Here is a 12,209-nt window from a genome sequence, read left to right as displayed (position 1 = left end):
GCTATTCAGGTTGGGTGGGGAGGCTGCAGTGCAGGCCCCTGCCCGGCGTCTCCCTGGAGACTGCCTTCCCTCCCATGTGGCCTGCGTGCTGCTGGCTGTCCTCCCGGTTCCCGCTACCTGGAAGTCTTTCCTCACCCCTGCCTTCAGAGTCTAACCTCTCCCCAGGCCTCAGCCGAATGCCTGGCTCTGAGCCAGCCACCTCCTTCACACAACCCACCTTGCTCTAAAGCTGCCTGCTCACAGCCATGCCCCGATGCCACACCCAGGAGTTCTTGGGGAACATTAATGGGATAAAGGAGTAAGAAAATCAAAGGTCACCAAGCTGAACCCTTAAAGGGCAGTGCTGTGCGTGTGCCACGGTGCCCAATAGCATTTTGTGCCAGTTGAGCTGCGGTGTGTGGACCCGGGGAATGGACTGGGCTGGACAACCTCTAAGACTTGGCTCCAGCTCAGCCTGTGAAGGAATCACCTCTCTGATCCCCAACTCTGCCCCAGAGTGCTAGACCCAGAGGGGAAGAGACCCCATGGACCAGCCAGAGGCCCCCTGCTCCAGGTGAGTGCTGGCCCCAGGATGGTCACTGGGAACCGGCTGGTCTCAGCCCTCTGGGGCCTCCACCTCACCCACTGACTCCCTCAGGCTCTCCACCCTTGTCCACATCCTTCCCCAAACCTCGCTCCCAGGCTCAGGACTCGAAGCAATGCCTCCTCACAGAGGGTATTTGTGGAGTCTGTTCCCCATCAGGGCTCAGACTCAGGCCCTGGTGCAAGGCCCCAAGCTGGGCCACACCAAAGGGTGGTGGGGGTGGGGACCCCAGCAATACAGCCTGGGCCTGGCAGTGTCTGCTCCCATAGAGGCCAGTTCTGCTCTGGGCTGGGGAAGACGGGGAAAAGAAGGAAAGGGAGGAAAGAGAGCTCAGGGTTCCTTGGAAATACCTCCCTTGGGGCATGTGACCTGTCCTGGGGTGTGGAAGGACAGAAGCAGAAAGGGAGGTGCAGGGGAGGAAGGTGCCCTCCAGAGCTCAGATGAGCGGCGGCCAGTGCCCACTTCACCCCCAGAGGGCGAAGAACACCAAGAGGCTCCGACCCGGGTCCGGGGACGGGGAGGGCGAAGTCTGGGGTCACTCCCCGTTGCCCCCTCCCCCCACCCCATGGATCCAGACGATGCTTGGCCCGGGACTCCCTGAGGCCCTGCCCGCGGTGGGTTCTCGGACGCCAGAGTCGGGGGCGGGCGGGGGTCACCCGAGGGCCGCTCCCCGATGACCCGCGCCCGCCGCCTCCAGCACCGGGCCGCGCCTCGCGGTGGCCCGCGAGCTGCTCCTGGCTGCACTGGAGGAACTGAGCCAAGAGCAGCTGAAGCGCTTCCGCCACAAGCTGCGCGACGTGGGCCCGGACGGACGCAGCATCCCGTGGGGGCGGCTGGAGCGCGCGGACGCCGTGGACCTCGCGGAGCAGCTGGCCCAGTTCTACGGCCCGGAGCCCGCGCTGGAGGTGGCCCGCAAGACCCTCAAGAGGGCGGACGCGCGCGACGTGGCGGCGCAGCTCCAGGAGCAGCGGCTGCAGCGTGAGTTGGAGGCGGGAGGTCCCTCCTGTCTGGGCAGAGGCTGGGCCGCCCTCCTCCCCGCTTCCCCGAGAAGCCCCGGCGCGGTCCCCGGCCCCCGCGTGTTTTATCCACAAATTCGCGGGCCCCAGGGGTAGGACCCTGCGTGCTCCTCAGGCTGACTCGGACCCCCGTGGCGCCTCTCCCCTGTTCCCGCCCTCGGCGGAACCTCACCCCAGTTTCCCTTCCAGGGCTCGGGCTCAGCTCCGTGGCGCTGCTCTCCGTGTCCGGTGGGTCTCTCGCTGGGGGGCACGAGTGTCCCCAACCCCACTTGCAGGGTCCCGGGGAGGATCGGGGTGGGAGGGCCGCCAGGGGCGTGGGCTGTGGTCCCGTAGAGGAAACCGAGGCCTGAGCAGGGCCGGGGAGGGCGTGGGATCCCTGAGGGCGCAGCCGGCCCCACCTCCGACCCCCTTCCCCGCGCTGTTTCCCGCTGCGCCCAGAGTACAAGAAGAAGTACCGGGAGCACGTGCTGCAGCTGCACGCGCGGGTGAAGGAGAGGAACGCCCGCTCCGTGAAGATCACCAAGCGCTTCACCAAGCTGCTCATCGCTCCCGAGAGCGCCGCCCCGGAGGAGGAGGCCCTGGGGCTCGCGGAGGAGCCCGAGCCGGGGCGCGCGCGGCGCTCGGACACGCACACTTTCAACCGCCTCTTCCGCCGCGACGAGGAGGGCCGGCGGCCGCTGACCGTGGTGCTGCAGGGCCCGGCGGGCATCGGCAAGACCATGGCAGCCAAAAAGATCCTGTACGACTGGGCGGCGGGCAAGCTGTACCAGGGCCAGGTGGACTTCGCCTTCTTCATGCCCTGCGGCGAGCTGCTGGAGAGGCCGGGCACGCGCAGCCTGGCTGACCTGATCCTGGACCAGTGCCCCGACCGCGGCGCGCCGGTGCCGCAGATGCTGGCCCAGCCGCAGCGGCTGCTGTTCATCCTGGACGGAGCGGACGAGCTACCGGCGCTGGGGGGCCCCGAGGCCGCGCCCTGCACAGACCCCTTCGAGGCGGCGAGCGGCGCGCGAGTGCTAGGCGGGCTGCTGAGTAAGGCGCTGCTGCCCACGGCCCTCCTGCTGGTGACCACGCGCGCCGCCGCCCCCGGGAGGCTGCAGGGCCGCCTGTGTTCCCCGCAGTGCGCCGAGGTGCGCGGCTTCTCCGACAAGGACAAGAAGAAGTATTTCTACAAGTTCTTCCAGGACGAGAGGAGGGCCGAGCGCGCCTACCGCTTCGTGAAGGAGAACGAGACGCTGTTCGCGCTGTGCTTCGTGCCCTTCGTGTGCTGGATCGTGTGCACCGTGCTGCGCCAGCAGCTGGAGCTGGGTCGGGACCTGTCGCGCACGTCCAAGACCACCACCTCCGTGTACCTGCTTTTCATCGCCAGCGTACTGAGCTCGGCTCCGGTAGCCGACGGGCCCCGGGTGCAGGGCGACCTGCGCAATCTGTGCCGCCTGGCCCGCGAGGGCGTCCTCGGGCGCAGGGCGCAGTTTGCCGAGAAGGAACTGGAGCAACTGGAGCTTCGTGGCTCCAAAGTCCAGACGCTGTTTCTCAGCAAAAAGGAGCTGCCGGGCGTGCTGGAGACAGAGGTCACCTACCAGTTCATCGACCAGAGCTTCCAGGAGTTCCTCGCGGCACTGTCCTACCTGCTGGAGGACGGCGGGGTGCCCTGGACCGCGGCTGGCGGCGTTGGGACACTCCTGCCTGGGGACGCCCAGCCGCACAGCCACTTGGTGCTCACCACGCGTTTCCTCTTCGGACTGCTGAGCGCGGAGCGGACGCGCGACATCGAACGCCACTTCGGCTGCATGGTCTCAGAGCGTGTGAAGCAGGAGGCCCTGCGGTGGGTGCAGGGACAGGGACGGGGCTGCCCCGGAGTGGCACCAGAGGTGACCGAGGGGGCCAAAGGGCTCGAGGACACGGAAGAGCCAGAGGAGGAGGAGGAGGGAGAGGAGCCCAACTACCCACTGGAGTTGCTGTACTGCCTGTACGAGACGCAGGAGGACGCGTTTGTGCGCCAAGCCCTGTGCCGGCTCCCAGAGCTGGCGCTGCAGCGAGTGCGCTTCTGCCGCATGGACGTGGCTGTTCTGAGCTACTGCGTGAGGTGCTGCCCTGCTGGACAGGCACTGCGGCTGATCAGCTGCAGACTGGTTGCTGCGCAGGAGAAGAAGAAGAAGAGCCTGGGGAAGCGGCTGCAGGCCAGCCTGGGTGGCAGCAGGTGCGTCTCCGGGGCAGAGAAGCTCTCTTGTGTGTGAGGTGTGTGTGCCGGTGCAAACCTGTGCACCTCAGTGTCCATCTGGCATGGGGAGCACCTCCAGACCGGAGCCTGGCTCCCCAAATGGGGAGGCTTGGACCACCCCCTTGCAAGGCAACCACTGAGTTCCTATCTTCTTCCCCAGGGTGTCCTCACCATGCCCACCCTCAGCCACCCACAACCTATGAAAACTTCCTAGTACGGCCCTACAGCTCTGGCCCAGCCCTTCATCCCATTATACTTTCTGACAATAAGTCCTGGAACACACGATGCCCTCTGTCCTGAGCCGTGGCACTTGCCTTTCCCTCCACCTAGACTATTCTCAGTTTGCTGCCTGTCCTACAAGTCTGCCCTGGCTCCCGCAGCTGGCTGGGGACCCAACTGGCTCCAGAAGTGCCCTTTTGACCACCGTGCTATGACATCTGCCCCACACCTCCACCAGACCCTCAGCTCCTCCAGGGCAAGGCTTTTGCCAGAGTTCCTTTGAATTTAGCTCCAATTCAGCCCCTGCCCAGGTGCTTGGCATCTGTTGAGAGGATGAGTGTCACGGTGTTGGCAGGGGCTGGGCCTGGGGACCCAAAGACCCATATAGGGGATGTGGGTGATACCCTCCCACTGGCCTCACTCAGACACCCCAGTGGGATGATGCCTGGGCCACAGATGAGTGGTTTTGCTCTGGGTTTGGCTGGGGGAGTGTGAAGGGGGTGGCTCAGCATGGAGGTGAGGGGGGGGCAGCTCTGAGACCCCAGAACTAGAGATAGACAGGAGTCCTTTCCGGGAGGCACTGTGATGTGCAGGGTGGGCTTCACCTTCCTCTCTCTCCCAGCAGTTCTCGAGGCACCAAAAAACAACTGCCAGCCTCCCTTCTTCATCCACTCTTCCAGGCAATGACTGACCCACTGTGCCATCTGAGCAGCCTCACGTGAGTGGCCACACCCTCAGCTCTTCCCATGGAGCGGGCTGAGAGCAGGATGCCCTGGGCAGAGACAGAAGTATGGCCTAGGAAAGAAGGCTGAGGGGTTAGGCCAGAGCCTGACGCCTGTGGGTGCTGGGGCCGGCAGGCTCTGCCCACACAGAGCAGAGGGAGGAAGGGATGAGGGTCTGGGGCTTCATTACCAGGTTAGGTACTGGTAGGAAAAGGTTGGTCCTGGTGTGAGTGGAAAGGAGCTAAGCGTACTGAGGGAGGGATTAAAGAAGACAAGAGTGTATTTTCCTTCTGAAGGAAGGCTGCCATTGGAAATTGCTGGGTTCTTAGAAGCAGTGGAGGAAGGTGTTCAAGCTCAGGCTCCAAGGTCAGGCTGTCTGCAAATGCTAGCCTGCTTCTGTGTGCCCGGTGGCAAGTCCATCTGTCCAAGCTTCCATTTCCTCCCCCGTGAAATGGAGCCAGTAGATCCAGAGAGCTGGGGTGAGATTTAATGTGGCTACACATGTACAGTTTTTTGTTTTTTTTTTTTTTTTTGAGAGGGAGTCTCGCTCTGTCGCCCAGGCTGGAGTGCAGTGGCGCAATCTCGGCTCATTGCAAGCTCCGCCTCCCGGGTTCACGCCATTCTCCTGCCTCAGCCTCCTGAGTAGCTGGGACTACAGGCCACTACGCCCGGCTAATTTGTTGTATTTTTAGTAGAGACGGGGTTTCACCGTGTTAGCCAGGATGGTCTTGATCTCCTGACCTTGTGATCCACCCACCTCTGCCTCCCAAAGTGCTGGGATGACAGGCGTGAGCCGCCGCGCCCGGCCACATGTACAGTTCTTACATGGCAATAACTTTCCAGTCACTCTTAGCTACCACCAAGTGGGCAGAAAGGAAGAGAAAATCTAGGAACTAGTACTGTTGGTGAAACAGTCCATCCTACATGGATGGCAACTTGGCAAATTAGCTTGATATGGGGGTGGGGATGTGGCGATCTGGAGATAAACATAAGAGCCAAAAAGGTGATCACATTTGGCCCAGAAATTCTGCTGGTAAACTAAGATGTTCAGCACACCATTATTTATAATGGAAAAAAAAAAAAAAGGAGAAACACACAACTACCCAACCATTAGGGACTGGCTGACTAAATAACTGAGGTGGCCACCTCAGCTTGGTGGATGACTGTGCAGCAAACATGTTGAAACATGTCTCAGCTCTCCGAAGAGCTCATAGAGAGTGTCGCAGGGAGAAATGGACACAGCTCCCCGGGGGTGCGTGGTGACAAAGGGCGGGGCAGGCTCTGCCGGGTCCAGGCAGGGATGTGACGCCGACACATCTCTCAGCTGAACCTTGGGCCACCGGGCAGCGGGCATTTTGTGCAGTTGGAGGTGGTGTGGTGGCTGAGGTGCCTGCAGGTAAATCGCTGTGCTTCTTGACCACAGGCTGTCCCACTGCAAAGTCCCTGACGCAGTCTGCCGAGACCTTTCTGAGGCCCTGAGGGCAGCCCCTGCGCTGACAGAGCTGGGCCTCCTCCACAATAGGCTCAGTGAGGCAGGACTGCGTATGCTGAGTGAGGGCCTAGCCTGGCCCCAGTGCAGGGTGCAGACGGTCAGGTGAGGCCTGGCCTGGGAGGGACCGTGGGATGCCCCCGCCCCCCCACAGCAGCTCCTGAGGTCGGCCCCCCCACAGGGTACAGCTGCCTGACCCCCAGCGAGGGCTCCAGTACCTGGTGGGTATGCTTCGGCAGAGCCCCGCCCTGACCACCCTGGATCTCAGTGGCTGCCAGCTGTCCGCCCCCATGGTGACCTACTTGTGTGCACTCCTACAGCACCAGGGATGCGGCCTGCAGACCCTCAGGTGGAGGCAGGGGTGGGAAGGGTGCTGGGGACACCGCTGTCAACCCAGGGAGGGGGAAGGGTGCTGTCAACCCAGGGAGGGGGAGGGTGCCTGGGGGCTTCCCCTGGACCCTGAAGAGGAGCCCCTCCCAGAGACCTCCCATGTGACGGAGCTGAGACACCGACCTGGGAGCCGGGCCCTGGTAGCCCTGCCCTCTGAAGCCCTGGCCACAGCTCAGGGCCTTGAGCACGTTGCCTGACCAAATGTTCATCTGTTGTCTGGTGCCCATGGCAGCACCCTGGGCCAGTGGCCCTGATACCCTTTTGCCACCTCAAGGCCCGGCCTCTGCCCCCTCCTCCAGCCTGTGACAAACCTCTCAACTGACACCACCTGTCCCTGAGTGTCTGTGGCACAGCTAAGCCGACAGACAGCCCAGTCACCGCCCGCAGCCCGGCTGCCCCCACGGCAGTGCCCGTCCCCGCCCGCAGCCTGGCTGCCCCCACGGCACTGCCCGTCCCCGCCCGCAGCCCGGCTGCCCCCATGGCACTGCCCGTCCCCGCCCGCAGCCCGGCTGCCCCCACGGCACTGCTCCCGAGTCCTGGCTGCTTTCCCCCAGTGCTAACCCCACTTCTGCTCTGTGTGTGTGGCTGCAGTCTGGCCTCTGTGGAGCTGAGCGAGCAGTCACTACAGGAGCTTCAGGCTGTGAAGACAGCAAAGCCGGATCTGGTCATCACACACCCAGCGCTGGACGGCCACCCAGAATCTCCCAAGAAACTCATCTCAACCTTCTGAGGCCCTGGTGGCCAGAGCAGGGTGGAAAACCCTAGTCAAAGTCCCTGTGGAGAGAACGGCCCATTCCAAGGGCGGGAGGGTACTGCTCTCGGCCTCCGGGAAACTCTTGAGCCGAGAGGCCCCGGACGACACGGCACCCTGCCCCGTCCAGGACAGGCCCAGGATCTGCCCCTCTCTCCACACCTGGGGGACCCCTTCTCCCCCAGCCCCACCACTACTCCACCCACCTTCCTCTCCTGGGACCCTCCAGCCACTCCCCTTGAAGACACCCCCCCGACCCCAAGCCACAATAATGATGGCGAGAGCTCCAATTAACTAAGCACCTACCTGGGGCAGAATGACCCTTCACTGCCTGATCCCCATCTGCAGTGTGGCCCAACAGCCCCCAGAACTGTGCCCTTGTAGACTGGAGGTAGGCAGGTCACCGTCCCTCCCTGTTAGGAATGAGACCATCCCTGAGGCTGTGGCCCAGGCCCAGACGTGTCCAGTGTCTGAGATCTTTGGGAAGGGAGACTAGGGCAGGGTGGAGACAGAGCAGAACCCCCATGCTGGGTGGGGGGCATGACCACATGGTGGGTGCGCAGCCCCCATGCACTGATGGTAAATTCCCCTGTGGACTCATTTCTGTTGGTTTCTATTACACCTGGCCAGGCATGGGTGAGCAGCCCCCACGCACTGATGGTAAATTCCCCTGTGGACTCATTTCTGTTGGTTTCTATTACACCTGGCCAGGCATGGTACAATACAGGTCGGTGCTCACAATCTGTACAGCATCCCACTTTCACAGGGCAGGATGGTGGCCCCCGGTTCCCCAATGAGGAAAGTGGGTCTCAGGGGGCAGTCTGACTGCAGAAAGTGCTGCGACAAGGGCCCTGATGGACAGGACCCGTAGCGGACAGTCTTCGAATCCTGGAGTCTTCTCTGCTCAACCCTGCTGGGCTGCTGAGACTCCAGTCTGAGTGGGGAGGTGGGGGAGACTCTGGATTCAGCCCCATCACTGCCCAGGGGAAATCCCCTACTATAATCCACTTTCTAACTCCATTTCTTCATTTCACAAAACACAAAAACCCCTGTCCTCTAGAGCTGACATTCTAGGTAGGAAGACAAACACCTATATGATACACAGTGTAATACAATAAATATATACACGATACATACACAACACATATGTATGTGATACACAACACAATAGCACAAGTACGTATATTATACGTATACATGTGCCAGGTGTGGTGGCACAGGCCTGTGGTCCCAGATACTCAGGAGGCTGAGGGAAGAGTTAGAGGCTTGAGCCTAGGAGTTCGAGGATGCAGTGAGCTATTAGGTTGGTTGGAAAGTAAGCAAAAACCGCAATTACTTTTGCACCAACCTAATATGATTTTGCCACCGTACTCCGGCCTGGGCCACAGAGAGAGACTCCATCGCTAATAAGTAATAAATAAATGTGTATCTGATACATAAATACACACCACAATCAATAGGCCTATGATGCGGCCAGGCACGCTGGCTCAAGCCTGCAATCCCAGCACTTTGGGAGGCCAAGGCAGGCGGATCGCGAGGTCAGGAGTTCGAGACCATCCTGGCCAACATGGTGAAACTCCGCCTCTACTAAAAACACAAAAAAATTAGCCGGGTATGGTGGCGGGCGCCTGTAGTCCCAGCCACTCGGGAGGCTGAGGCAGGAGAATGGCGCGAACCCGAGAGGCGGAGCTTGCAGTGAGCCAAGATCAGGCCACTGCACTCCAGCCTGGGCGACAGAGCGAGACTCCGTCTCAAAAAAAAAAAATAAATAAAATAGGCCTATGATGCATCAACAAGTAACAATGTAATAAAGATGCAGAGGCAGGGCGGATAAATGCTGCGGAGGAAAGTAGGGCAGAGCCTGGGGCTGGTGGGAATGGATGGAGCGCAGGGTTCCCTGTTGCATGAAAGGGGGGTCTGAGGAAGTCTGACGACTGGGCACTTGAAAACCCGAAGGAGTGAGGGAGCAAGCCCCAAAGAGGTCCTGAGAAAAAGGGCTTCAGACAATGTTGCTGCCAGAGCAAGCCAGGCGGGGAGCTTGGAAAGTTCTAGAAGCAGCAAGGAAGCCAGGGAGCCGCAGCGGAGTAGGGGAGGGGGAGGAGATGAGGTCAGGGAACCAAGGCAGGTGCAGGAAGGCGTTTGCAGGTGGAGCTTGTGTGAGGAGAGCTTTTGGCTCGTCCTCCGTGAGTTGGACGCCATGGCTGCCTTCTGGGCAGAGTGCCGGGTCTGCCTTAAATGTTGTAGGGGGAGGTCTGTCCACAACAAAAGCAGAATTTGAGAGCGACTGAGCCACTCCAGGAGGAGGTGTGGGCCGATGGCATCTTGGAGGTGGAGCCACAGGACCTGTCCATAGGTTGGATGGAGTGTGGGTGACAGAGGTAAACCAGGGCTCTCGGCCTGGGCAGCAGGACAGGTGGAGTCATACTCACCTGTGCTGGGGGCTCTGTGGGAGCAGCAGGCTTCCGAGCACGTGTTGGACCCCGGCGTCTCTGGCTGCACCGAGTGGTCAGGGCAGGGACATTGGGGCCGGGTCAGGGAGCGTGAGATACCTGGGACAAGCGTGGGACAAGCGGGCCCAGGGCTGAGCCCAGCAGTGTTGGGTGGGCGGTGGCGTTGAGATGGGAATTGGGAATTGCACGGGCGGTCTCGGGAGGATGGAAAACCCAAGCAACAGCTGGACCAGGACCGCGGCAAAGGGACCGCAGTTTAACAGAAAACCCAAAACGAGGGTGAGAAAATGGCCAAAACCCCGTGCGAGTGAGACGTCCATGACCCTTCCCGGCAAAACCCCAAATAAGGGAGAAGGGGCAGTCACGGCGGGGGCCGGGGTTCCCTGAAATCCCCTTCGTTTCCAGAATCCCTAAAGATTATTCCGCCCCCTAAGGAGGAAACCCAAGCTCCGCCCAGCGCGGCGGGTCTGTGCCTTCGCTTCGCTTCCAGCCTCTCGCTTCCTTCTGACCCGACCCCGAGTTCTTTCTCCGGACGGTGTCGAGAACCCGGGCGCCGGCTGGGGCTGGAGTCTCGCTGGCATCGGAGCCGCCCCGAGCCCTCAGGCAACAGCGAGGCGAAGACCCAGGTGGAGGCGGCCGGCGGCGCAGGGGAGGGAGGAGTCGCGGGAGGAAGCCCCGGCCCCCGGGCCCCACCCACAGCCGCCCCCGGACACAGCTCGGGGTCCAGGCTCGAGCTTTGCCCACTCAGGGCGCTTCGTGCAGGGAACGCCAGGCCCCCGGACGCGACCCACACGGCCCCTGCCGGCGGGGACCGAGGGGAGCCGGGGCTGCAGCCGCGAGTCCACGTCCCGCCCCCGGGCCCGGCCCAGCGACCGCCCCCGCCGCCCAGCGACCGCCCGGGCCCTCGGGGCGGGGACCGCGGACCTTCCTGGTGGCGCGGCAGCCGGGCGGCTCCTCCTTCCTCCCGGCCCTGGCGTGGAGCAGCGGGACACAGGTTTCCACGCTGGCGCCCGGCGACCTGGTGGGGCTGCGGTGAGTCCCAGAGGCCCCCGCCCCGGCCCCCGCCGCTCCAGCCCCCAGTCGCCCCATCCTCCCTCCCCCCAACACCCGCCTGCCCCCGTGGCCCACACCCCCGAGACCCCCACCCGCCCAGCGCCCCGGCAGCCCCAGACTCGCTCCCCCTCACCCTCCACACACACCCGCCCCCACTTGCCACCCACAGACGCAGGTCCCGACCACAGAGGGTGGGGCAAGACCGGGGTTGTGGGGGGTGCGTTTGGAAAGCAGGGTTAGGGCTGGAATTCCAAGGTGCCAGGTGGGAGAGACACACTCAGGGGCTCCGCTGGGTTCCTTGAGACCAACCTTTGGGGTCTGAGCACCTCTGAGAGCTGAGCTCCTTTCCTGGCTGTTTCCCTCTAGGAGGGGCCTCAGGAAAATCGGGGCTGCCCAGCGGGTTCCGCAACTCCCCCCAGTTCTGAGGGAGGCTTCAGGGGATTACAGACGGTCTCAAGAGGGAGGCCCAGCCGGTCCCGGGGCCCGCTCAGGCCCAGCAGCTCCATGGAGGACACCGGCGAGGACCCCACCACGTTTGCTGCCCACTCTCTGCCCAGTGACCCCCGTCTCTTGGCCACTGTGACCAACGCATACCTGGGCACACGAGTGTTTCACGACACGCTGCACGTGAGCGGCGTGTACAATGGGGCTGGTGGGGACACGCACCGGGCCATGCTGCCCAGCCCCCTCAACGTCCGGCTGGAGGCTCCTGCAGGGATGGGGGAGCAGCTGACCGAGACCTTTGCCCTGGACACCAACACAGGTAGGGCCACCTGGCCTGCCTCACCCCTGCCCCAGGCATTGTTCCAGGTGGGTGGGGGAACCACAGCATCGAATCCCACCAGCACCTCCTGAGTTTACACAGGAAGTCTCACTAAGACAGGAGGCCCCAGAGGCCCGCAGCGTCCCCCCTTCCCTCCGCCTGGAGGCCTCCTGTGCAGCTGTAGCAGGAACGAGCAGCTGAGGACCCGGAGGGATCCGCCTCATTGTGGGGAGAGGCAGCGGTCAGGTGGTCCACTCCTGCCCCAGAGAGGCCACAGCTTGGCAACCCACCTGCCTTCGCTTCTGCCTCCCCAGGCTCCTTTCTTCACACCTTGGAGGGCCCCCGCTTCCGGGCCTCCCAGTGCATCTATGCGCACCGCACGCTGCCCCACGTCCTGGCTTTCCGTGTGTCCATCGCCCGCCTGGCCCCCGGGAGTGGGCCCATCACGCTGCTCCTGCGGTCAGTCTTCTCCCCAGAAAGCCCAGACCTGGACCTGCATCAGGGTCCTGACTTCCAGGGAGCCCGGTAAGGAGGGGGCTGGATTTGCAGCCAGGG

General features: G+C 62.7%; 2 protein-coding genes across 3 annotated transcripts; both read left to right on the top strand.

The window, feature by feature from the left end:
- The first annotated feature begins 319 nt into the window (after nt 1-319).
- NLRP6 (NLR family pyrin domain containing 6) lies at nt 320-7,449 on the top strand. Of its 2 annotated transcripts, none has more exons than XM_030801598.1 (8): nt 320-553; nt 1,281-1,561; nt 1,789-1,827; nt 2,038-3,796; nt 4,662-4,754; nt 6,182-6,352; nt 6,429-6,596; nt 7,229-7,449. In XM_030801598.1, the coding sequence occupies exons 1-8, from the start codon at nt 525-527 to the stop codon at nt 7,365-7,367; spliced, it is 2,679 nt and encodes an 892-aa protein (XP_030657458.1). In that variant the 5' UTR covers nt 320-524; the 3' UTR covers nt 7,368-7,449. The 2 variants fall into 2 exon arrangements, with proteins under 2 accessions (XP_030657458.1, XP_030657457.1); XM_030801597.1 differs by having other exon boundaries at nt 525-553; nt 4,659-4,754.
- A 3,814-nt stretch (nt 7,450-11,263) lies between these two features.
- PGGHG (protein-glucosylgalactosylhydroxylysine glucosidase) lies at nt 11,264-12,209 on the top strand. Its single transcript, XM_030801596.1, has 2 exons — nt 11,264-11,654; nt 11,969-12,209. The coding sequence occupies exons 1-2, from the start codon at nt 11,396-11,398 to the stop codon at nt 12,181-12,183; spliced, it is 474 nt and encodes a 157-aa protein (XP_030657456.1). The 5' UTR covers nt 11,264-11,395; the 3' UTR covers nt 12,184-12,209.

The sequence above is a fragment of the Nomascus leucogenys genome, chromosome 21 (genome assembly GCF_006542625.1).
Source record: "Nomascus leucogenys isolate Asia chromosome 21, Asia_NLE_v1, whole genome shotgun sequence".
Lineage (NCBI taxonomy): Eukaryota > Metazoa > Chordata > Mammalia > Primates > Hylobatidae > Nomascus > Nomascus leucogenys.
The sequence above is the reverse complement of the archived record's forward strand: the minus strand, read 5'-3'. Positions and strand labels throughout refer to the sequence as shown.